This window comes from Alligator mississippiensis, chromosome 1 (assembly GCF_030867095.1).
Source record: "Alligator mississippiensis isolate rAllMis1 chromosome 1, rAllMis1, whole genome shotgun sequence".
Taxonomy (NCBI): domain Eukaryota; kingdom Metazoa; phylum Chordata; order Crocodylia; family Alligatoridae; genus Alligator; species Alligator mississippiensis.
Window position 1 is genome coordinate 414,474,682 of NC_081824.1, and position 26,645 is coordinate 414,501,326.

The 26,645-nt window shown below is 41.5% G+C and overlaps 2 protein-coding genes across 10 annotated transcripts in view; one reads left to right on the forward strand and one right to left on the reverse strand.

The window, feature by feature from the left end:
* Window positions 1-26,645, forward strand: part of PHF11 (PHD finger protein 11) — a 40,374-nt gene that overhangs the window by 13,575 nt on the left and 154 nt on the right. For 7 of the 8 annotated variants that reach the window (XM_059730185.1, XM_059730266.1, XM_059730359.1 and 4 more), the window contains 5 exons: window positions 4,944-5,002; window positions 7,016-7,079; window positions 9,153-9,275; window positions 11,754-11,825; window positions 14,164-15,093. In XM_059730185.1, coding sequence (XP_059586168.1) covers window positions 4,944-5,002; window positions 7,016-7,079; window positions 9,153-9,275; window positions 11,754-11,825; window positions 14,164-14,306 — 461 coding nt within the window. In that variant the 3' untranslated portion in view covers window positions 14,307-15,093. Of the gene's footprint in view, window positions 1-4,943; window positions 5,003-7,015; window positions 7,080-9,152; window positions 9,276-11,753; window positions 11,826-14,163; window positions 15,094-26,645 lie in introns of those variants that run through there. The other variant, XM_059730210.1, reaches the window with a different exon arrangement.
* Window positions 20,844-26,645, reverse strand: part of RCBTB1 (RCC1 and BTB domain containing protein 1) — a 44,615-nt gene continuing 38,813 nt past the window's right edge. For both annotated transcript variants that reach the window (XM_006259561.4, XM_019500431.2), the window contains exons 11-12: window positions 25,243-25,373; window positions 20,844-21,910 (exon numbers count right to left, since the gene is read on the reverse strand). In XM_006259561.4, the coding sequence (XP_006259623.1) occupies window positions 21,770-21,910; window positions 25,243-25,373 (272 nt within the window). In that variant the 3' untranslated portion in view covers window positions 20,844-21,769. The remainder of the gene's footprint in view (window positions 21,911-25,242; window positions 25,374-26,645) is intronic.

Genomic DNA, 26,645 nt, shown 5'->3' on the forward strand with positions numbered 1-26,645 from the left:
TGGCTGTGTACAAGTCCATGGGGCCAGATGGGATGCACCTCATGGTGCTGAGGGAGTTGGCTGTTATGATTACAGAGCCACTGGCCATCATCTTTGAAAACTCATGGCAATCAGGAGAGGTCCCAGATGATTGGAAAAGGGCAAACGTAGTGCCCATATATAAGAAAGGGAAGACGGAGGATCCAGGGAACTACAGACCAGTCAGCCTTCCCTCAGTCCCTGGAAAAATTATGAAGCAGATCCTCGAAGAATCCATCTCGAAGCACTTGGAGGAGAGAAAAGTGATTTGGAACAGTCAGCATGGATTCACCAGGGCAAGTCATGCCTGAACAGCCTGATTGCCTTTTATGATGAGGTGACTGGCTCTGTGGATGTGGGGAGACCAGTGGATATGGTGTACCTTAGCAAGGATGTGGCTTTTGATACGGTCTCCCACAGCATTCTCGTAGGCAAGCAAAGGAAGTATGAGCTGGATGAATGAACTGTAAGGTGGATTAAAAAAAAACCTGGCTGGAGCACTGGGCTTAGAGAGTAGTAATCAATGGCTTGATGTCTAGTTGGCAGGTGGTATCAAGTGGAGTGCCCCAGGAGTTGGTCTGTGGGCTGGTTTTGTCTAATGTCTTCTTCAACAACTTGGAAGATGGCATAGAGTGCACCTTCAGCAAGTTTGCAGATGACACCAAGTTCGGGGTAATAGTAGATATGCTGGTGGATAGGGTTAGGATTCAGAGTGACCTAGACAAATTGGAGGATTTGGCCAAAAGGAATCTCATGAAGTTCAACAAGGACACTTGCAAAGTCCTGCACTTAGGACAGAACAATCCCATGCATTGGTACATGCTGAGGGCTGACTGGCTGGGGAGCAACTCTGTAGAAAAGGACCTGAGGGTTACAGTGGACAATAAGCTGAATATGAACCAGCAGTGTGTCCTCGTTAGCAAGAAGGTTAACGGCATATTGGGCTGCATTAGTAGGTCTTGCCAGTAGGTCAAGGGAAGTGATTATCTGTCTATTCAGCACTGATGAGGCCATATCTGGAATACTGTATTCAGTTTAGGGCCTTCCCCCTATAGAAAGGATGTGGACAAATTGGAAAGAATGCAGTGGAGGGCAACTAAAATAGTGAGGGGGCTGGGAGGCATGATTTATGATGACAGTCTGAGAGAACTGGACTTATTTAGTTTGGAGAAGAGAAAACTGAGGGGGGACTTAATAGCAGCCTTCAACTACTTGGAGTGGGGTTCAAAAGAGGATGGAGCTAGACTGTTCTCAGTGGTGGCAGATGACTGAACAAGGAGCAATGGTCTCAAGTTGCAGCAAGGGAAGTTTAGGTTAGATATTGGGAAGAATTTTCTCAGTAGGAGGGTAGTAAAGCACTGGAATAGGTTACCCAGAGAGGTGATGCAATCTCCATCCTTGGAGGTTTTCAAAACCCGGCTAGACAAAGCTTTGGCTGGGATGATCTAGTTGGGGATGGTCCTGATTTGAGCATGGAGTTGGACTAGATCAGTGGTTCTCAACCGTTTTCATACTGGGACCCATTTGCAAAGATCGGCTTGTCCGGACTCACACCTCCCTGGCCCTGCTGGTGCCTGACCCAGTGCCTCGTCCCCCCTGCCCTGCCGCATCCTCAGTGCCCGGCCACTTTCCCCCAGTACCAGCAGGCACCTACCCGCCCTCCTCCCCCACACCCATCCTCTACATGTACAGACACACATGCGTGCGTGCACACACCCCATGCCCCCCACCCCAGCAGTCCCCAAGCTTTAGCCCTCCAACTCTCACTCCCCATACACTTACCTTCATCTGGCTGCTGGGGCTGCTCCCATGACCCTGCCTTGCTGTGTGCTGGCCACACACCAAGCAGCTGCTTGCTGCCAGCCTGCAAGGGGAAACCTGCTCTTCCGCACGTTTTTCTGGCATTTGCTCGCGACCCTGTGAAATATTCTTGTGACCCACTTTTGGGTCATGACCCACGGATTGAGAAATGGTAGACTACATGACCTCCTGAGATCCTTTCCAACCCTAATTTTCTATGATTCTATACTGATTTATACCAGTTGAAATGTGGCCTTGTGTTAAAGGTTTAAATTTTTCAGTATAAAGGTTTACATTTTTCACCTGTGCTGACAGGATCCTGTTTTTACAAGTTGACTGGCACTAGCATTTGAATTAAGTATTTTACTTCTCAAATAGATTTTGTGACTTCACAGGTGTTTTTATCTCGTGTACTTTTCGGCTGCTGGATTGAGCAAAATGTCTTGTAAAAGCATGTGCTTGGCACTCTGATCACAATTTATTAGGCAAGTAGAGACTGAACTTTGTTATAACAGATCATTGGGATTCTTATCACTTGTGGTTTATTTGTTACTTCCTTTCTTTTCATTCCCAGCCATCAGCTCAGGAATAAATGATGGGGTCTTGCTGTTCACTTGATTTCTATAGCAGTAGAGTATTTTTGAATATTTAATAATTGAACAATAGAAAGCTTGCCACCTTTGAGTTCTTGCATGTATGACACCTAGGATTCTGAGGTGGTCTCCCATCTGTGTACTAGTTAGCCCCTGGATTGTTCTAGCTTGCAAGATGAGATGAAAACAGGTGCATTCAGTCCAGAATGTCCTCCCAAGTTATATGCATCAAACCTTTTCAAATTTGCATTCTCCACATTCATTATCATACTTTTGAATATTGCCTGCTATTCTGAAAGATCCTGTGGAACTTTATAAATTTAACAAACCACAAACAAGGATCATTTCATATACTTCAGTACAACCAATTGAAACTTCTCAGCTTTTAAAGACTTATCTACACCAGGGCAACCAGGAAAATTTTAATCTGAATTAACTAAAAGTATGACTTTAAATTCACACCTGCAATTAAGATGGATTTAAGTTGCATTTAAATGCTTGTGTGCATACTCTTCTTCAGAATAAAGTAACTTTAATTTGATTTAGCTTGCTTCATTCCCAACTTGAAATGGGAAGCAACCACAGAAGAGCTAAACTTCACTTATTCTAGCCAGACGTGCTGGAGCATACATAATCCACCGCCTTGCCGCCCAAAAACCACCTGCACCAAACTGTCCATCAGTCACCCCAAGCCAAATTGCCAGTCACCTACTACGTGTAGCCAGGGCACCACTAGTAAAGAATACAAAGTGCACCATTCATCATGAACTGAAGCAGTATCGGAAGCAACACACGGAATATAACAGCCTGGACCCCTTTGAAGTCGCTGAACTGGGAAAAAAGTCTTAAACAGCCTGAAACATGGCAATGCTGCTGTTTACAACAACATCTTACCAGATTTCTTGAAACAAGTTGGACCCCATGCTCACATGTGGCTGATCCAGTTCTGTGCAAGAATCATCAGCTCAAGGTCATTCCCAAAGAAGTGGCATATGGCAAAGGTTTTTGCCATTCCAGAACTTGGCAAGGACCTCACACAGGTGGCCAGCTACCAACCAATTGTACTACTGTCTGTGTGCTACAGTGTCCTTGAGCGCCTCATTTTAGAACGGATATCCCCAGAAATAGAGAACATCCTTAGCATTGATCAAGCCAGATTCCACAAGGGCCTCAGTGCATGTAATCAAGTACTGGCATTTACCACCTACATCAAAAATTGTTTTCAGAAGAACCTGAAGACAGGCCTAGTGCTACTGGACGTGACAGCTGCCTACGATACAGTATGGCACACTGGCCTGTTTCTAAAGCTGTCAAGAGTACTTCTAAGCTGGGTCGTTATAGTTGTCAAAACACTTCTCCATAACAGATGATCCAGAGTCCACCTTGGGCAGGGGATAAGCGTGTAGATGAGACCAGCCAGTGGACTTCCACAGGGCTCAGTGCTGGCCCCAGCCCTGTTCAACTTGCACATAAATGATCTACCAGCAACCACATCCTGCAAGTTCATCTATGCTGATAACATCTACTACACTACTCAAGCTCCATCTTTCTGCACTCTGGACCAGACCCTGAATGAAGATGTGACAAAGCTGGGAGACTACTGCACCATATGGTGGCTCACACCAAGTCCTGCCAAAACTGTATCCAGTGTATTTCATCTCTACAACGCTAGTGCCAAAAAAAGAACTTAACATCTATATGGGTGGTCAGAGAATAAAGCATGATCCCTGCCCAACATGCTTGGTAGTGTCTTTAGATAGAACCCTGACTTTCTGGGAACATTTAAAGAAAACAGCAGCAAAGATCAAATCCTGAAACAACTTACTAGCCAAGCTTGCTGGATCAACTTGAGCTGTAGCCACAGCAGTCCGGACCTTAGCTCTTGCCCCATCATACTCAGCAGCAGAGTATTGTGTACCTGTTTGGCAAAAGTCATCACGCACACAACTTGTTGACACTTAGCTGAACACAACCATGCATATCATAACTGGAATCCTCCCCTCCTCTGGCTTCCCATCCTTGCAAATATCACTCCCCCACACATCCATCAACTGATGATGACCCAGAAGTTGGTCAAAACCATTTGTACTGCACCTTACTACCTACCACTCTACGATGACCTGTTTAATCCACCCAAGGCCTGCCTTCCTTCGCGATGCCCCTTATGGAGCAACCTTCCTGACCATGATCTGTCTGATAAAGTATAGCATAGTTAGGAAAGACAAAGAAGGATAAATTATTGTATATTTCCTAAAAGAGAAATCTGCCTAGGAAATGTACAATAATTTATCCTTCTTTGTCTTTGACTTTCCTAACTATGCTATACTTTATCATGCATGGAAATAATAAAAACTTAGCTGAAATATAAGAAAGTCAGGGCAGCTGAAATATACTGTTGTTTTGTTATCCAAAGTGTCTGTCTTTTTATACCCCTCAGAAAGATACCCAAATCAAGTGTAAAACATTTATCTAAAAATGTCAGTTTAATGTTGTTAATGTTACATTATTACAGTATCATTTCTTGATTTCTAGATGCAGTCAGTAGGAGGAGAAGGCAGTCAATGATATCTTCCACCATCAGGGAAGCAATGGTAATTTTGAATTTAAGTAGCTCTATTCAAAAACTAAAAGGTCCATGCTTCTAAAAACTGTAACAGACTGGTGCCAGATTATTCAGAAAATAAATATGCATTACAATTGTGTATAGGAACAGCATTTCCCAAACAGCTGCCTTTTATTCTTTATTTTGATCTTGCAGTGCCTTCAAAGCAATACAGTTCACATTCAGAGTTACCTGGGGTAGGTCTGATTCTACCCTGGTGTAATTCAGTGCAACTGTAGTGAGATTCTGGTCAATACAATCAAGGGTAAATCTGGCTCCAGGACTGTGACTGTGACTTGCATTTTTTTGTGAATTTCCAGGGTACTAGGCCCACAAGAGTAAATGCACCACCAGTCGGAATAGCTGCAATATCCACCATCACTCTCTGATGGACAGATGCCATAAAAAAGATCATAAGCAATAAGAGGTTGTTGTTATTGTTAAACACTAGAGATGTTGCACTGGCAAAATAATATATTACCATTGCCCAGTGAGCCCTTGGAGTGGCTTCCATAAATGTTTTAATAGGGCATAAAAGGTGTAAAAACAGGTACATGTGGAGCCTTTTCAAAAGGGGAATGTTCAAAAAGGGCAGCAGCTGTTATGCTTTGTGTGAATGAGTTGAGAACAATGTAAACAGAGCACAAACCCAGCTTTAATACTACTTCATCCAGGAGTAACAGTGGTTTTGCTACACTTTAATCCTTAGCTGTTTCACACCTAACAGCTAGGACATAGCAGCTGGTGCCATCTTGAAACTTCCCCTTTTGAAAGGGTCCAAAATTAGATGTGTCCACACCCAGCTGACTTCAACTAGCACCTGCACTTAGTTTGATAAACCTCAGTAGAGGTAGATGTAACAGGGTTTTTTTACTTTAAACACAAAGGTTTTCTTGGTGTTGCACTTTTAAGACACCTTCTGAACCCTAATGAAGTGCACAGGTCAAAATGTCTGACTCTCTTTTTTTGGTGGGGGTGGGATTGTGTATTTTTGATATTGCATATGGATTTTTATATTGGGCAAACTTATAGCTGCAATTTATATGGATTGAGCATGATAATCTGGCCTTGAAGAATGTGTCAAAACTTCCATTGCTTTCAGCAGGGCTAGGCTTTCCAAATATGCAAGTGTATAGTTTATTCTCAGTGGTTGCTACGAGATTTCACCTGGAATTTATAAAGGTCTTTATGATGCCAAGCTGTGTAGACTCCTGTCTTAATAAATCAGTGACTGCCCTGAGGGATCAGAATCGAGAACAAGAGCACAGCTCTTTTGGTCCTTTGCTGAAGAATGCTATCCTTACTTCAGGAGGCCAGGAAATCCTTGTGGTTGAGGGGAGGGGAGTTCCTGACAAGTTCCAAAGGAGGCCATATCTGGCCTTCCTCAGCAGTTGCTACAACTCCAAGACCCAGAGGTGAAAGGGAGACTAAACTGGAAGGTGTGAAGAATCCTTTGAACTTTAAAATATTATTTTTATTGCTAAATTAATTTGTCCCCAAAAGTTTATCTCTGGCTAGAAACAGATGTTGCGTTTGTCCTTGGATAAATTGTACCCACTTGTCCCAGAACAAAAATGTCCTGGAATTGGCATGTACACGCATTATTCTTCTAATCAGCGTTAGTGTATGGTCAAATGAAATGCCACTTGTTTTGCCATTAATTCAGTGATGCAATCCCATGATAACAGTGGAGAAATGCTTTGCAATATCCTGGGATGAATCGTTACTACTTTTTATCTGGAGACCTTTTTAAGATTTATCCTGGGATAGTGGATGTAGATGTTGGTATGCTTGCACTTTGTCCTAGAATAAAATGGTTTATAGTGGGAATAATCAACTAAACACTCAAGCAGAATGACTGACTGTTGTGGGGGGAAAAGGCAGTTAAGTATTGTACTGTTTTGGTTTTAAATCTTTTAGTAAATATGGAGATAGACTGAAAACAACTAAGCAGTAAATGTCAATACTGGTATAAATGTAATATTTCTCTCTCTCATAATAGAGCACAGAGGAAACAGCAGAAGAGAATAGTTTACGAGTTCTAAGGAACAATAACAGACACAAAGGTTTGATAAACCTTTAATATTAATGATAACTGGTTGGTATTATAATCACATATACTGAAGTAATCAATGTGAGCTCAGAGATGCTCTCCAGAAAGAAAATCACAGCTGTATGTTTTCTTAGCCTTTCCTCTTAAACTCTGATCAGCAAGGAAAGGTTCTGCGTAGTTTCCTTCCGGGTTTTAAATATAGTTATATTTAAGAGGAATTGTTGTTAGTTGGAGGAGGAAACAGGCTATTCTTCTTTTGAAGAGTCAGGGAGCAGATGACTTAGCAGGGCAGAAGTTGATCTGACTATTAATTGTGGTTACTGGTACTTGGGGAGGGACTTGAGGTCAGCAGTCGGTGTAGAAATGAGATGTATGGTTCAGTATGCTGCCTACCTGAAGATTACTGCTCACTAATCATTGAGTGATAATCTGACCTTCACATTTTATCAGGCAAAAATGAAAGTATTACCTCAAATGGGAAATACCCTCACATTGTTACTTGAATGCAAATCATTGTGTAGTGCGTACTTATATTTTGGTTTTACTTTTTGTAATTCAGTTTTTCTGTGGTAAAACAGGTTGTGCAACAGTTTGCCCTGGGGACGAAGTTGTCTTCCAGATCTTTCCAATGAACAAAAAGCACCCTTATAATAATTAGGACTACTCTTCCAAATATAGATAGTTCATATTAAAAAGGGTTAGAAGATGATAGTGGCACTTATTGGCTAAATTCATTGAGTCTCGTATAATATTTAAAGAAGAATAGCAAAGTATTACTTGAATATGCATTTACTAAAATCATATTTTAAAGATTAGAAAACCGTTTGTCATAGTAAATGACAGAACACTTGTCTATTGAAAATAGCATCTCTAGCGTAACCAGAACTTAATTTCCCTTCTCTCAATCGCTTCTAATTTAGAACATCCCTTTCTATATTTTTTTTAATGAAAATGGTGCTTCTTTCTGTAACTTTTCTCCAACTGAAGTTCTAATGTTCATAATCCTCTATATAGCAGCTAACTGATGCAGAAACATAAGGTTATGATTCAGGGTAGAAAACTGAACTAGACTAATTGTACGCAAGATGAATGTAAGACGCATTGTTTTATGCAAGAGTCCTTAAGAAAAGATTAAATGTAGAAAGTGAATAGTAACTCGTTTTAGAGGGTTCGCCAATAGTGAACCCTCTTTAAAGGTGATTGCTTGCTTTAATAATAGGATGGTTATACATTCTAGTGAAGTCCATTTTTTTACAAATGTAGCCAGGTTTTTTTTTTTGAAGAAGAAAAAGGAATGTCATGTTGCATGGTAGAGCCAGGATTTTTGTACTTGGGTGGCTTGCAACCTGTGTAGTTTGCAGTAGGTTGCTGAGGCCCTGCATACCCCTAGTTACTTCACAAACCCCGCTTTTTGCAGGGGGTTAAGAACTTAACTCTGTAAAGAATCTGTGTTCTACTAAATTAACTAAATATACACATCCTTTTTACTTTCAAAGAGCCTGTTAATCTTGGCATTATTCATAACTGATCTGGTGTCCTAAGAAAGACTGGGAAAAGTGGGTATTTATATTTTCCTCATAGCCCAGCTGTAATAAAACAGCCATATGAGATGGGCTTGTGGTAAGGTAAATTAAGTGCTGTATCACTAGACACTAAAGGCCAGGAATATATATTATTTTCCAACAAAATCTAATTCAGTTTGCTCCATTAGGCCTCTTTCTTTCCTCTTGTTGAGCCATCCAGGGAGCAACTCTCAGAAAGAAAGGGAAGAATTAGAAGTGAATCCAAAGGATTGTGATGGCAATCCTCTTGACTACTAAAGGCAGATCTGGGATCCAGAGGGATTAAAAATCCTTGTGCAGTACGTGTTGGGACACAAGAGGGTCAGAGTACATCTGAAGGGAGTTGTGAGAGCAGAGCTAGACCACCAAGAAATCTGCTGGTTAACATTAGTGTTCTAACCAGTTAGAAGAGGGAGAAGAACAGCTTCTGTTACAGAGTTTTATGGGACAGTGACCTGCAATCGCCATGCTGAAAAACAGTTCCAGTAAATGCAAATGCTAATATATATCTTTATGTATCACAGTAAGAATAGATTTTCTTCGGAAGTGCAAGCGGGCCGGGCTTCTGGATGATATATTCGAAGCAATGCTTGACACACTTCACCTTGCACAGGAAAAACTCATGGATGATAACACTTCAGAAACAGGTACTATGAACAAAAGGAAAGTGACTTCCCAATATATTCTGACATTAAACATGCCGAAATTTAAACTCTAAATCCTGTTCTGAGAACACTTAGTGCTTTTTAAAACCCTGAATGGTTTGATGTTTTGGTTACTCAGGAGTATATCATTGCTTTTTGTTGGGAAAGAGCTGCCAACAGAAACAAGACTCCCTTCCTCGCACCCCCATCAGCCCAACAAACAGTTTTGCCCAATTCCCGGTTGGTCTCGTTTCCCAAGCATTTAAAAACTTGCCTCTGGGTGCAGACACACATCACAATTGAACCAGTTCACATTAGCACCACTTGAGAACTGGTTCACAGTCATGTGAAGTGCTGTGGCTCTGACACCAGCAGATGGGAATAAGCACCCAGCCCAGCTTACCTTTACAGTGCACTCATGTTTTGGGGGTCCCAGGGCATGGGGGACCTGTGGCAGGGGACATTTTAATTTGTCTGCTTTCCCTTGTTTCCTAAATATATCTCATTAAATTTCAGTAGCCTGTAATTGGTTAAAATCTGCAGCATGCTTCCCTGACTTGGAAGTGGGGTGGTGGAGTGCTTGGACCCATGCTTTCTGGTTCCCAGAGCTAGGTGAGGGCAAGATGAGAGAGAGTTGAGGTTTCATAGTAGCTAGGGTCAGGAGGGACCTGAACAGATCATCTAGCCTGACCCCCTGCCACACACGGGAATGAATGCTGGGTTCACAAGACCCCAGACAGGTGATCATCTAACCTCTTCTTGAATTTACCCAAGGTAGGGGCAAGGACCACTTCCCTGGGAAGTTGGTTCCAGATTTTGGCCACCCTAACTGTAAAATATTGCCTTTTGATCTCTAACCTAAACCTATTCTCCATCAGCTTATTACCATTGTTCCTTGTCACCTCAGGTGGTGCTGGGGAGAAAAGGGCTCTGCCTATTTGCTGTTGATCTCCCCTGATGAGCTTGTAGGCAGCCACCAGGTCCCCCCTGTGCCTCCTCTTGCTGAGGCTGAACAGGTTCAGGTCCTTCAGTCTCTCCTCATAGGGCCTGTCCTGCCCTCTCAGCAAGCGGGTGGCCCTCCTCTGAACCCTCTCCAGGCTGGCCACATCCCTTTTGAAGTGCAGCGCCCAGTACTGGACTCAGTACTCCAACTGTGGTCTGACCAAAATCACATAGAGGGGGAGTATCACTTTTCTGGACCGGCTTGAGATGCACCTTTGGATGCATGACAAGGTATGGCTGGCCTTGCTGGCTGCGGTCTAGCATTGGCGGCTCATGTTCATCTTGGAGTTAATAATGACTCCAAGATCCCTTTCCACCTCTGTGCTTTCAAGAGGGGAACTCCCCAGCCTGTACGTGCTGTGGATTCCTTCTCCCAAGGTGCAGCACCCTGCATTTGTCTACAATGAACCCCATCCTTTTCTCATCTGCCCACTTCTGTAGTCTGTCTAAATCTAGTTGCAGCCTCTCTCCCCCTTCAAGTGTGTCCACCTCAACCCACATCTTGGTGTCATCAGCAAACTTGGACAGTGTGCTTTCCACTCCCTCGTCCAAGTTGCTGATGAAGATGTCAAACAGTACAAGCCCGAGGACTGAGGTTAAGTAGGGAGTGAGGACATGATTGGTTTTAGAAAAATAGCTTTTATTGAACAAGCAGTTTAAAGAAGCTTATTGATTTAAAAAATGCCAAAAAGGTGGTATCCGTTGTGTACTAGCAGTAGGGGTGAAGAGTGACAGTGTGGGATGCCTGGAAGACTGATGATGTGTAGCAGAATTCTTGGTGTCCACATGTAACATCAAACTGGTTTGCAGTGAACCAGTTCAAAATAGTACTCAGTTGTTCATGTATACTTCTGAACTGTTCCAGGCCATTTTACATTGGCTTAACAAGCTTGTACATCTGTCTGCCTTAAACAAACACAATGCTTTGAAAGGTTTAAACCAATCTGGACCACAGTGACTTTTTTCACAGAAGGATAAGCAATCTGTTAATATAATTCTATGAAACATAAGTACATGAGAATGTGTGTGTGTTAAGTCTTCTGGAGAGTGATTTGGATTTTGAATATTCACTTTTAAATGAATATCTGCTTAGATGTGGGAGGTTTATATTAACTTTTTGTACAAAAAGTGTTCTGTAAAGGGGGTAAATTCCTTCATGATTCTGCAAACAAAGAAACATTAAAGTGAATTTAAAATTTTCCTCTGTGGTATTAGTTTCCCTCAGCTTTAAATAATTATACTGAGCATTTTGAGGACACAGAGCCATGAATTCTATGCAAAAAAACAAAATGGAAAATGTTTGTCTAGGTTGGCTTACTGTTCTTGGTATAAGAAATGTAAACATTGGCATATCTCTGAATAACCTAGCCTCTTTACTTTAAGCCTCAAGAAGTAGGTGTACTACAGAGATAGTGCTGCTTTAATTAAAGTTCTATACTACCGTGTAACATAAAAATAAACTTTTTTTTCCATCCCTAGAGTATGAGGAAACTGTAACATCACTTTTTGAATGTGGCCTGTTTGAAAACATACTTACAAATGCTCATTCAGGTATGTAAACATCTGCTGTAAAACAAGGGACTACCAGAAGTGTGGTTTTAAGCTTTAAGGTTTTTATTTTGATGGTTTGGATACTTAAAAGGAAGTTCTAATCCATACTTCCCTTTTTTGAAACTCAGTTCATAAAACATTAAGAAACTCTCCCTGTAACCTCAGTACGAGACACATGATTTAATGTTTTATTCCTTTCAGAGAATTCTAGAATGGAGGTTATCTGCTTCCCTCCATACACATCTGTGGAAGCTATTGAGGTGTTTGAGTCTGCTTTCCCCACAGATGGGGCAGTTTGACTTACCTGTAGTATCCACTGGCTGTCCTGCCCTTGCCTTCATGCTCATCATAATCCTTGTGGGGGTGTGTGGGCATGAGGGTGGGGTTTGGAGGGGGGAGGAGTTGGTGGTGGTATGGGAGCTGCACGCTATCAGTCCAAGCAGGCTCTGCACCTCTGCGTGCAGTTTCCTGCACTCCTGCAGGATGCTACATGTGGAGGTGTGGAGCCCGCAGCTCTCATATTCCCCCTGCAATATACCTGCCTATCAGGCTGAGAGGGCTCCATTTCTTCCATGTGCAGCATCCTGCAAGAATGTAGGAAGCTGCACATAGGAGCGCAGAGCCTGCCCAGCCCACCCTGCAGTGCATGGCATGCTATTGGCCCGACCGGGCCCTGCACTTCCATGTGCAGCATCCTGCAGGAGTGCAGGAAGCTGCACAGAGATAGAGAGCCCACCCAGCCCATCCTGTGTGGATTGGGAGCTGTGCGCTATTGGCTGAGCGGGCTGCGTGCCTCCTTGTGGGGCTTCCTACACTCCTGTGGGAAGTTGCACATGGAGGCATGCAGCCTGCCTGGCCTGCCCTACAACACATGGACCAGAAGCTGTGCGCTATTGGCCCAAGTGGGCTCCACGCTTTCATGCAAGGCCATACACTGAAGCTCAGAGCCTGCTTGGGACAATAGTACACAGCTCCCAGTCTGCTGGCTGACTGGGCTGTCTATGCGGGGCCTCCCCCAACACCTCCATGCTCCTCAGCCCCCACCCACGCACCTATGCCCTGCCCCCCACCTGCCCTGCTGACTCTTTCCATAGCCCCCAGCCCTGGCAGTCACCTGCGCCCACCACCTACAGCCATCCCCAGCCCTGTTGGTGCCCCCCATCCATAACCTGCAACCCTTCAGCCCTGCCAGCCCCACTTACCTCACAGGCTTCGGGAAGAAAAAGTGAGCCTGAGCCAAGTCTGGGGGTTTGCCACCCTTTTTGCAAGAAGTTCTTACAGGATGAAACTCTGTCAGCCTGAGCTCTTTGCAAAAGTGGGAAATCTGTGGGTATCTCTGCTAAAAGGAATAACCCGTATTTTCTCTGATAAAGGGGGAAGATCCATGTTTTTCCGTGGGAAATGGAAAACCCAGATCTCTGGTGGTAGATATTTTAGAAATGTAATGCTGGAGCATGCACACCCCAGTGGAGGCTGCCTTTAGAAAACTTGATCCTTTCTAACACTTACCTCTAGAATAGGGATCAGCAACCTATAGTCTGCCAGCCACATCAGGCCTAGGGAGCCATTTGATCAGGTCTGCAGACATGGGGCTTCAGCAGTAATCACTTTCCCCTGCCACCACAGGGAAAGATGCTGGCAGCAGCTAGGTTCTAGCACCTGCCTGCCTTTCACTGGGTCTGTCTGGCCTGCAGCCTTAAAAGGATGCTGACTGCTCTAGAAGCTCGCCACGCTGTGTTTAACTCTCTCTTCACTGGACAGAATTCCAACTGCAGGGAACTCTAGAAATGATTAGAGCAGGCAAACTACACTGACCGCACACAAGGGAATGGTGCGATCCCTCCAACCAATTCCCCCCAGTCAAGGCTGGGACCTAGGTGAGCAGCCAAGTCTTTATTTTTAGAATAAATTGCAAACATACACATGTTATTTTACAGGAATACAAGTTACACTGCACAGAAATGACTCTTTGGTTCTTTTTAATTAGTTATTTTAAGTGCAATAATTCAAGTTTAAATGCTATTTTAAGAGTTTACCTTATTTAAAGATGTCAAATCTAGTCTCAATCAGAAGAGCCCTCAACAAATATAAACTATAGTTTGGAACAAACAAGTGTGTGTTCCTACCACCATGCATTTTAACTCCAGTGCTCAAAGTAAAATCCATCTTGTGATGGAATCAAAATATAAAACATGGTAGCCTAACAAAAAGTGTTTGAGAACCGTTCATGGTGAAGTCTCAACAAACAATCGTAAGTGATTTGTGATCAGATGCGCATATTTGTGTGTTTTACTGCAAATAAGGGTGGTGGGGTTTTAAGATTTTCTTCTCATCACAGGGACAGAGGAAAAGATTCAGGAACTTCTTGAAACCAGGAAAAGGCTGGATACTCAGATTGAACTGCTGCAAGAGTTAAAAGAAGAAGTAGTTCTTCCTGTTCAGGAAAACAGAGCCAGTGCATCTAGTTCAGTGTCTGAATAGCCATGAAGTCTTATAGTAGTGGCTCCAATCAAGACTTTGTTTTTTAGGTGACAGAAGTTACAGGGACCATTTGGACAATGACAGGGACACTAGCAAAAACTGGTTGATTTACTTTATTATCATTTTTTCTTTAAATACCTCACTGTTGCAATAACATTTTAGTTGACCCTTTAATTTTTACTGTGGCTCAATGAGTTACTTAGCTTTTTAAAAAAAGAAAGGTAAAACAACCCTTCCATAAAAGATTTTTTGCTTGTAAAAGCTCTGGCCTAGAGCCCCTTAACAATTAGCTGCTATAGACCACTCTTTACAGTCATTATGGCAGCCTCCCTTCAGATCACGTATCACTGATTTTTTGCTGTCTGCTTATAGGCAGCAAACAATGAGATTAAGTTGTTTTAAAGACTATTTTGCTGCTTTGGCTTCCAAAGAGGGAATATTGGCAAAACTTGCACTTGAAGAAGCATTTTGAATCATAAATAGGAGTTTTTATTAAATGTTTTCCTCAATTTACAGTGTTAATGTTCAAGTCGTAGTTTATAACTTCAGTGCTGAGAGATTATGTCAGTCATTTGCAGACTGCCAAGGATAGCTGGTTCTTATTCACTGACAGACATGTACAGTTTAAGACTATGTCAAATAACATGTTATCATCCTTTATGAATTCGGAACATTTTTGGCTTCCATTCCTATATTAAAATTGTTTGATTACAGAAAAAGTCACTGTTTAGCTACAAAACGGGAAAAAATGGAAAAAACTTGACAATAAAGTGTTTTTGTAAAACAAGTTTTGTATTTAAAACTAGTAACAATCAGTATCCAAAAAATGCTGTAGAGTGGAATCCTGTATATTTTTCTCTGCAAGTCCACAACTTTGACAATTCTTTCAAAACCCTTGCTTTTATCTCAATTCACTGAATGGATAAAATAGAGGTGGAAAGGAAGATTTTTAAAATCTTTGCTGATCTATTATGGTATGGAATTAAACTACACATGTTCAAGTACATGTTGTAGGGCACTAACATTGTTCATTTGCTCTTTTGCAAAACTAGTAATACCGTTCCCCAATAATTAGCACAAAAGGTATATTTGGGTTGTTTAGGTAGAAATAGGGGATGATTCCATGGATAAAAGTAAACATTCTTCCAGGAAGTCTTTCCTCCCTTCCTTTATGGAGGCAGAAAGTGCTAAAGTAGTACTATGACAGATAAATGAGACTAACACCATACATGTATTTGTAGCTCTAATTTGCTTTGAATTAGGTCTATTCTTTTCAAAGATTCCCAAGGGAATTTTATACCAAATGCATATGGGGTGTGTTGTAGTACTTTTTAACTTCTTTGAAAACTGCTACCTTATTCTCTGCACGTGTTGGTTTTTCAAGCCTTTACCCTAGTAACAAGGGCTTGGAATGAAATCTTCAAAAGTATGTATTCTGTGTTTTTTTTACTAGGATTTAAGCACCTCGAGTATTAAATTGGTGTGATTAATAGCTGCGCCCAGCCAACTCTCATCTTAACTGTTGTGCTGTTTTACTTGTTACAGCTTGAGAGGTGGAAAGGAAAAGATTCTTCTTTACTAACTTCAAGTTAGTTTTTGATTTTTGGGGATAAGTGTCTGACATTACTCACTCTAAGATTACTATTGAGTGGAAATAAAATGAGAACAACTATTTAGCTTGAAGTTCAACTCCAGATATATTAAGCAAACTTAATGAGGCATCTCAGCTTAGTTGTAAAGAAAGTTGGGAATAGTGGGGGTGGGGCACAGGGAAAGAATTAAGCTAACATCTCATTAAAGGTCTTCTGATGCTCCTACTGACCCCTTTTATTGCACCCATGACATGTTATGTAAATCCTGTGATCGTGCCAGCTTACAAATTCTTGTGTCTCAGTTCTTTCTTTATGAATGTATTAGGGTGAGATTTGGCCAGAACTGCTATATGACAGGACACTAAGATGTGGGGAGAAGTAGACATACTAGAAGGGAAGAATAGGCTGCAATCAGACCTAGACAGGTTACAGGGGTGGGCAGATGAGAACAGTTTCAACACTGACAAGTGCAAGGTGCTGCACCTGGGGAGGAAGAATCAGCAGCATACCTACAGGCTGGGGAGCTCCCTTCTTGTCAGTGCAGAGGCAGAAAAGGATCTTGGAGTCGTTACCGATGCCAAAATGAACATAGGCCGACAGTGTGGGGATGTGGTTGTACCTTGTCATGCATCCACAGATGCATCTCAAGCAGGTCCAAGGAGGTGATCCTCCCCCTCTATGTGACACTGGTCAGGCTGCAGTTGGAGTACTGTGTCCAGTTCTGGCTGCCACACTTCAGGAAGGATGTGGACAACATGGAGAGGGTCCAGAGGAGGGCCACTCGCATGATCAGGAGTCAGCAGGGCAGGCCCTACGAGGAGAGACTAAGGGACCTGAACCTGTTCACCTTCCACAAGAGAAGGCTGAGGGGGGATCTAGTGGCCATTTACAAACTGGTCAGGGGGGACCAACAGGCATTGGGGGAGTCCCTGTTCCCCCAAGCACTACCAGGAGTGACAAGAAATAATGGTCACAAGCTGGCAGAGGGTAGATTTAGGCTAGATATCAGGAGACGCTACTTCACTGTCAGGGTGGCTAGGATCTGGAACCAACTTCCAAGAGAAGTGGTGCTGGCTCCTACCCTGGGGGTCTTTAAGAGGAGGCTGGATAAATACCTTGCCAGGGTCATTTAACCCCAGTACTCTTTCCTGCCATGGCAGGGGGTCAGACTTGATGATCTGTTCAGGTCCCTTCCAACCCTACCAACTATGAAACTAAGAAGGAAACTCCTTAAGCATTAATGCCTTCCAAAGGCCTAATTATCTAGTTCAAATAATATCATTCTTGGAACTTTGTCTAGTACATCCCTAACAGCAGGTATGTGAACATGCACCTGTTAATCAGTTAGTAACAAAGGGCCTATACCTCTGGCTCAGGTATACTAAAGCAATTATTTACATTGATTCTTGTCAGTAAACATTAGGGAAGTTACCTTTAATAAGTAATATTCCTAAATTTGAACATGGAGATAATAATGAGCTTGATTCAGGTTAAGTTGTACTTCTGGGGCTAAATTCTATAACCAAATTACCACCACATGCCCTTTTCACACAATTATAACTCATAGTTGAAGAAAATACTCTAGCTATCAGAAAATTAGTGACAACCTATATACCAGTCTTGTTACATTCTACCCATTTCCTAGGCCAGGGGTGGACAAAATGTGGCCCAGAGGCTGGATGCGGCCTGCCAGGCCATTCTATCCGGCCCACAGGGCCCCTAAAAATTTAGAAAATTAATATTTATCTGCCCTGGGCTGCCTGTCATGTGGCCCTCAATGGCTTGCCAAAACTTAGCAAGAAACCCTCTGCCCAAAATAATTGCGGGTCCTTATCCTAGGCCCTACAGTATTATCAAGGGCTGTTTCAGTACCTCCTGGACCAGTAAGTGTGTGCCTGTAAGAGCCAGATTTTTTTTTCAAATGGAAAAGCTGAGATTCTGAAGCCATAGTCTGGATGCGCCCATGGTAGCCACAAAAATGCACGCTCTGGCACCATATGCAGGCATTCCCCATGCCGTTACTGTGCAGTGCACCCAGGGAAGGATAGTGGGGATTGACCTCAGAAGATCCTGGGGTCAAAAAACATACACCTGAAAAAACTGGGGCAGCATACATGGTGGCAGTGCACACCACCCAAACCAGAGCCTGGTCAGGCTCCCAGCTGCAGGAGTGCCACAGCTGCAGCTCCCGGGAGGCCCCAGAGTGCCAGGTAAGGCTGCTGGATCCAGCCTCCCCTACCCCACCTGGGGCAACATGCTAGGATGTGCATGGCACATATGTTCTCTGGGGACAAGGAGCAGTGGCACTGTGCCACTGCTCCTTGTCCCCAGGGAAACATGTTCCTGCTTATGGGGATGCACCCCATGTGCACAGAGCCTCTCATACAACACTGACAGAATAGTTTTTTCCAGCCTTTCAAGGGTAAGAGGAACCCATACCAAGTGATGTGGTATCTCTATACACTCCAAGATTTGAGCTTCAGTAATTTCTACTTCAAATGAAGACTATAGAGAAACCTCTACAGATAGAGGGAATAAAATGGGCTGACTACATAGGGGGAAAATGAAGTGAGTTTCAACTAATCAAATTATATACAAAGTCTATGGCAGTGTGTACCCCTCAGACAACTGTATTTTTGCTTAAGACTGTGTGCAGTAACTGAAAATCATACACTATACTTATTTTTATAGTTCATGCTTCTTTTACTTTTTAAATCTGAATCTCAAAATTTTAGTCTGGAAACTCATTTTTTACCCCCTGTCTCTTTCCCAGGTTGAAACATTTCTGTATAGTTAAAACAACAACACTTTTCCTGACTCTGGAACTTCTCTTTAAAAAAAAAAAAATCACAATTTCACTTTACCTCAAGTTTCCCATTCATAAAATGGGAATAATTTTAGCCATTCAGGCTGTAATAGGTACAGTATTTCATGCAAAGTACTTTGGAAATCTTTGGGTGAAAGGGGTAAGGAGCAGAAAAATATATATTTTTTACGAGAGGCATTTCTGTCTGGGAGCAGGGAGGCCTTGTCAGCCAAAGAAATACATCTTAAAATATAAAGAACACATTCAAGTGATCTTACAGCTGTTGGAACATTACCTTTATCCTTTTGCTCAATTTCGTGTCATATTAATTTATTCATTGCTTTTGCAAAGAGAAGTGCTAGGAAAGAGTAAAATGATTAGGTTAGTTTGAGCTGGCCCAAGTGGCACAAACACTTCACGTTTTCCTCATCTAAAATAGGGCTGCCCTACTTATGACCCACAAGTTCCCAACTGGGCACCATCCCCACCCCCATTCTGGCTGCTGCTACTGGGGCCAGACTCTTAACTCCTTCATCCATCTTCAGCTTCCTGCTACCACGCCTAGAGGCAGGGTGGGGGTGGGGCCCATGGCACCCATGGTTTGGGGGTATCTGCATAGCATGACACAGCTCAGTGAAGGAGGATGTGGAAGCCACTACAAGGGGCCCATGTGACATGTAGCTCCCAAATATTCAGAAATTGGACAGCCCTGATCTAAAATGCAGCATCTATCACTTCTGGAGCTGACGTTTTTTAGCTGCCTTCTAAATTGCACAACAGAAAACGCCCAGATCTGTTTCGTGCATCTCAGTTAGCATCAGCCTGCCAGACAGCTCCCAGCAGTCTATTTTAATGTAATGGTAGCAAACTGCAATAGCTGCCGCTTAAGCGATACAGCATCAACATTAATTCTGCCTAATGGACACACATTCTTTCTTGGTGATTAAAAATCTGTTAAATTAAATGCCTTTGCTCTTATATCCAAGATCTACTGTTAAATTGAGCAGCTTCAGAAAAAAGCAGAAAAAAAAATTAGGACCAACTAAACATATGGAGTAGCCCTGACTGGCTGTGTTTACACGGTAGGCAAGCAGAGAGCAGGGCACAGGGAGCACCTTAGACATTTAATTGTCTGTCTTTATTAATTTCCCCAGAGATCTAAAGGATGGTCAGAAAACCCCCCAAAGTGGGTTGTCAGCAGGCATTGAACCCTAAGACTCTAGTCCTAAAAGCATGAGCTTTGACTGCTGCAGGTACCCTTTTAGAAAAAAAAAAAAAGCTACTCTGCATAAGACTGATTTTGGCCTGTGGGTCACCCTGGACCTTTGCAGCCCCAATCTGGTCCACATTTTACTTAAGGGTGCACTGATCCCCAGCCATGTGATCTATTCTGTTTTGTTAATGGTGCACTGATAGCTTCCAGCTCTTCTCCTTCACCACAGCCTCTAACTCGCTGGAGAGGCTAGAGGGAAATGATCACCTGCTATCTGCAGTCTACATGAGTAAAGTGTTGCCAACCACTGGCACAGGAAGTTGGAATTAGGCAAAATCTACATTACGTTCGTGTGGGTTACACATTTTTGTCTTATTTGTTAGGAGACAGGAAGCCATAACTGCCATTGAAATATTCATCAAATTCCATTTAATCAGAGCACTTCTTTTTCCAATCTAATTATTAACCAAACATCATGGTTTCCTTTAGAAGAGAATCTTTTCTTTCCCCGTTCTTCCTTTCCACAAGCCAAGCCTTTAGAGTAAGTACTGCAATTCATTCCATTGCAAGCCTGAAGCAAAGCAAGCAGCTCTGCTGCATACTTCATGTATAACCTTGAACCATTCCCTGTGTTTCTTTAGAATGGGCAATACAACTTCCCCACTAATTATTTGAAGTAGCATCTGTTATATTTTAGTCACTTTGTAAATAATGTCCAAAAGTTTCTGCCTCAAAGTTTTGCAATTATAAGTAACTGAGTGCGAGGCACTCCAATACTGCATTGAACGGAGGCTAAGTACATGAACAAGTAATTTTCTCCTGGAGTTTAGAGGTGCTTCATTGCCAGGCAGTGCTGGTATGGTATTGCAGTAGATGTAAAAAAAAATACAAGTAACATTTCCTCAACTCAAAGAGCTCAGAGTAGATGATTTGAAAAGAATGGCAATTTTATTACAAGTAATTTTTAATACAATACTTCAGTGCAAAAACACTTTCCAACAGTAGTCTTATGTCCCCACTCCTCCCCCTTTACTTCAAAAGATACTTCTGGGGGACAAATCACAAACAGGGAACTGCATCTTTCCGTTATCATTATACCTACTGTTTGCACAGAAGTAGACTATACACTACCATTTGTGGTAAGGTATCCCCCTTAACTTATAGCTAAATACATATATTACCTCTAAGGACTGAGGAATTCTTTGAAAATATTTTGTAGCTACTTTTTTTTTCCAGTTTCTTCTGAGCCTTGAATATACTTAGTGATTTATACACAGCAAATTACAAACAAGTTCACAATCATGCAACCACAATAAAAATAAACCAGTCCTATCTGCTCCTTCATAAGCCCATAGGGCTAGAATTTCACATGAAATGTTTCAAGGGTTCGGTGCAGACTATGCTGGAATTCTCCAGAACCAAATACTGGTAGCCCAAACTGTTAATTAAAAATATTAATAGATCATGATGTTATGAAATTCCAGTTCCTGGTAGCAACAGATGAATCTTCATCAGCGCTCAAGATCTTCATGCTTCAGTTTTCCCTCCCTCAGGACTACAGCCATCTCAAAACAATGTCTAGATTTCCAAACCTGCCAATGTGACTGAATGTTTGACTTGAATTATCACTGCTCACTCTTAAAGCATAGATACAGGACACAGCACATTCCTTTTTGGTGCATTTCTATAGAGTTTTACACCCTCTGGTATAAATAAAAAAGAAACAGGTTTTTTGGCTTTTGTTTTTTTTTTCCTTCTTTATCAGCAGTTATATCAGCCTGTTACATATAAATACAGCACACCAACTATAATCATAAGACCTTACATCATCCAAAACTTACAGCCAGGTGCTTCAGTTCTTAAAGGCTCCACATTTACTAGCTTTAGCAATGAATTCCTTTAGCAGAGGGCCATCCATTTGCCAAAATGCTGCAGTCTGTGTCACTTCTGTCAAATGATTGACACAAAACTTAAAGCAGAATTCTTCTAAATCCTAGACACAAAAGAAAACAAAAAGCTTTTTAGTAGCTTCTATTATATCACAAGAGCTTTTTTTTTTTATAATTAGGCTCAAACATTTTTACATTTCATTCATAATCATCATAAGTCACTCCAAAAAGACCCATTATTCCAGTGATTTTAGAACGTCATCTGTGCTATGACTACGACGGAACAAAAATAGTTCCTCCATTATTCTCACAAATATATTTGCAGCCCTCCATTTGATGTACTAATTCAAAACAGTTCATTTTTACTGAACTACCTAATCTTCCTTCAAAAGTCTTCCGTAGCTTCCAATTAAAAAGTTACCAACTGTTCCTTTTAGAGGGAAACCTTAACTTCTGTGTTATAGAATCCTATGCTCTGTTATAGGAGCTGCTGCATCCTTCAACAGCGTCACCGTTTTATTCTCCCACCAGATTCTAACATTCATCTGACAGGCATCACTAGTCTAGAGTCTTACTGAATGCTTAATACATTTTAAAGGACAATCAAGCCACCTGGAATGTACACACATTATTAAATACAGCTCTATTTGTATTTTTCACTTGAGGCTAAAATGGAAAGTTTGACAGTCAGGCTATGATCTTCTGTGGCACAGCAAAACGATAAAATATGCCTTGGTGTAAGATCAAGATGCTTGAAGCTGTATCTGAAATAACTAACCAGGCAATCAGAGATATATACATTGCTGTGATTATTTTGTGGCAAATGTACAAAATTGATTTTAAATAAAACTACATCATACACATTTACTGTATTACAGTATTTTATTTCTTATATTCTGTGTCAGAGAAACAATACACACAGGAACGCCAGTTGTAACAAAAAATGACTTTGGAATTCAGAATTCTACTGAAAAGTTAGATGAATTAAATCATATACTTGCAGACTGGTGCACTTCAAGTAGTGCTACGTAAAAAAAAAGTTCTAAGTTGATGCTTCCCAAACTTTTCCTCAGCATAGCCCCATTTCCTCAGCATGGCCCCTCACTCCCAACCCACAGTCCCCCACCCCCACAACTCCATCCACTGATGTTATGACCCCATTTAGGGTCACAACCCAGTTTGGGAACTGCTGTTCTAAGTGTTAAAAGCAAAACTACTAGTTAATTATGTGGAGAAACTGGACCTAGGCTATAGCTCTGACTGACTGGAGTATAATGGGTCACTTCAGAAAACCAACCAACCTTAGTACTAAAGTAAAACATTACCATATCATGAAACTCTGTAAACAGATGATGCAGCTTGACCTACTGCTTTCTAAAAGAAACAATGTTCCCTGAACTAGCTCCAGTGTTAAAACTGAATAACTCCAGTAACTTTAGCAAACACCACAGGCAGGCTGCAGACAGTCAAACATGTTTTCTGAATATGGTTACAGATTTCAAGAGCAGCTCAGTCACATTAGTGCCATCCATTTTTAGCTTGACTGCAATTTTTATACCTGTCATAATCCATAAAACATTATTTCATAAGCTTCATTTAATAAGGAGTTCTGCACGTGCTGTAGCACAATAATTTGATTCTTTCCTACTCTTCAGTAGAACAGTCATGGTACATGAGAAATGCATTCTGCAGGACTCATTTCTGGCTGCCAAACCATACTTAACATTTTTACATTCACCTGTATTAAATTAAAAGCGGTCAAAAACCTCCTGTTGAAATTATGAGTGCACATTCTATTAACTTCAAGCGAAAAACCTTTACAAATACCAAAAGGCTTCAAATAACTGCAGTCCTTTCAACACAGGCAAAGTTAATAAGCAGATGACTATCACATATAGTACACCAGCCATTCTGATAAGGCACATTAGTGAGCAACAGATTCAAAAGCTTTGAAGCAAGCACAGCCGCATAAGAACACTGTGCATTTTGGCTGCTTTAAAGCACAAGACCTTAAAAACAAAACCAAAAAAAAAAAAAAAATATATATATATATATATTGTGATCAGTGGAGCACCATAACCTTTCATGAGAATGCAGAGGCAATGGAAAACGAGCCAGCTCCAGTAGAGGTGCAAATCTGATAATAAAAAAGCCATTGTAAATAAATGCCAAAGAAAAATCGAATCTTACACATGTTCAGGAGCTGAAAAACACTGTGCCAGATGATCGCCTTAAGTAGTGAAATATTTAGGTATTACTTAAGAAAAAAATCCTACCTCCCCCACCCGGGTCACACACTTTATTTGACTACAAAACTCACCATTACTTGGTCTTATAGTGAGATTTGCACACTGACATTTGATTTCATTGTACAAACAGATATTATAACCAAGGACTGGAAACGTATTTTATTTGGACTGTAAAAATAGACCTTTTATTTGATGCAAGAGAGGATAATGAACTTATTTCCATTTTAAATTTGGTAATAAAAAAAATGTTATTATTGATTTGTCTCTCTCAAGTTCTATAAACTTTGATCCCTGAGCACCGAACATTTGTCCTTTCATTCCCAAAACATACTTGCTGGTTCTTACGCATTTACAGGATCACCATGATGCAAAGTGTAAATACAAAATTAGATGACAAAGATTTCAACAGCACCAAGACTCTATTATCTGTACCAAAGTATAAATAAAGAGAGCACAAAACAGGTCTAATTGGTGCCTATTATGTCATCTGCTCAGCTTTGTTAATTAAGTTCAAGGTATCTGACCAAAAGGTGAGAAGGCAGGAAAGCTGGGCCAGAACAAGTGGGCCAGGGCTGATGGCCTGCTTTCTGTAGTTTGCCATGGACAGGAATGATAAGAAAAGCCCCAAAATATACAGAGAGGATTTAAAAAGGTACAGCTAGTGTACACATTTAAAAAAGTATAACATACAAAAATATTAGTCTTAATGAAATCTACCAAGCAGAACTTTCAGAAGCTCAAAGTTTGTTCCCCACAAGCTTTTTATAGCCTGTGTTTTCTGTGCAAAACATCCTAAATAGGAAGTTTTCAACATAACCTTTCTTCCACTTGACACAGCAATTTATTATGAAGCTAAACAAGAAATCCTAAAATGGTCATCATAAACCGCAAATCATGAAATGTATATATTGCGTCTCACCCTGTGGCTTTATTATGACCATATTAACATATACAGGTACTAGGTTTTCTACTACTAGTTTATTACAAAAATACAGCTTTCACTTCAAATATTACTGTCTTAAAGCCCAAGTAACAGCATCAGAATTCTACTAATACAGTTCTGAATCCTATGAACAATTCTCTCATAGCAGAAGTAGAGGATGTCTTTCTATAATTAAAGCAAAACCAATTGCTTTGTTCCATGGCTTTGCTCATCTATTTAGTTATCTTAAACTTGAAAATTTTACCTCTGCATCATATCTGACTGCAGCAGAGAGCAATGAGAATGCATTTTCCACAGTAATTCCTCTCTTGATAATGTGCTGACATAGTTTTTTCAATCTGTTTTCACAGTAAGATGTGGCCAAATCCAGAAGTCCTAAAATTAGAAGATACCATTATATTAGCTACTTCTAATAATCTGTTTTTACAGTAAAAACTTAAGCTTTTCAGGACATAAATTGGATCTTCAATCCCTAAGGGAGGTGCCATACACAAATGCTATGGACGTAACCGTTCAGAAAACCCATTTTACCACCACATAGCAAGAAAACAAAAGTCATGTTACTACCTTGGCCTAATCCTGCTAAGGTTACACAAATGCTTTCCTCTGAACACAGGGTTCCACTGATGTCAGTGGAGCTACCGGGGCAATAGCATAAGCATAAAATGGTTGCTATTAAAGCAAAAGCTTGTTCTTCACTCTTCAGTCTCTATAGCAGTAGTTCTCAACCTCTTTGGATGCAAGGCACCCTTCAGAAAAATGCCATCTTAGTTTTCACTCCTCTTGCCTATGGGTGGCCAAACTCAGAAAGACCACAGCAGGTTTAGGAATCCACAGTGTTAAAAAGCATTCCATTTGCAATCTCTGGGCATGTCCTGACAAGCATACATGTGCAGTTTGAGGCACCACAAACCTGTCTGAGGCGCTGCAAACCAAACTCTGTATACATGCACCCACTTGCTGCACTGCTAATTAGCAGAATGGCAGTTTTTTGTTGTTGTTTTTTTAAACACACCAGGAGATCCCAGGGTCAAAAAAAAAAAAAAAAAAAAAAAATGCTGCTAAAAAGTAGAGTGGTGCATGTGGCAGTAGTGTGCACCACCAGAAACCAGAGCCTGGTCAGCCAGAGCCATGCTATGAGTGGTCAGCCCAACACCACTGCTGCCCCAAGAGGCCCACAGGACCTCAGAGAAGGTTTCTGGAGCCAGCCTCCCCTATCCCACCCAGGTCACTTTGCTACCTCTACCCCACCTGGGTCACTTTATGCCACTACTACTGATCCTGAAGAAAATGTGCACCCCTGCATGTGCACGCTCATTGGGATGCACCCTCTGGGTTTATCTTGTGAATCATGTTTGTGCACCTAACTCTGCGTAGCACACCATGGCACCCCTGAAAGGACTTCTCAGCACCCTGGTTGAGAATCACTGACCTATAACATGGGAGTATTATGCTGCAATGTTTCCATACATTAACTCAAGTCAAACTTTATGCAGTTTAGTAAAATGTTCAAGTGTTTAATTCAGAAGAAAAAAATGTAATCAACTTTCCAACCCAGCATTTCTTGCTCAGTATTCATACATTTCTGTAGAAAGCTACTAGCAGAGTCTACCTTTTTAAAGCACAATTATATTAGTCATAAAAAAA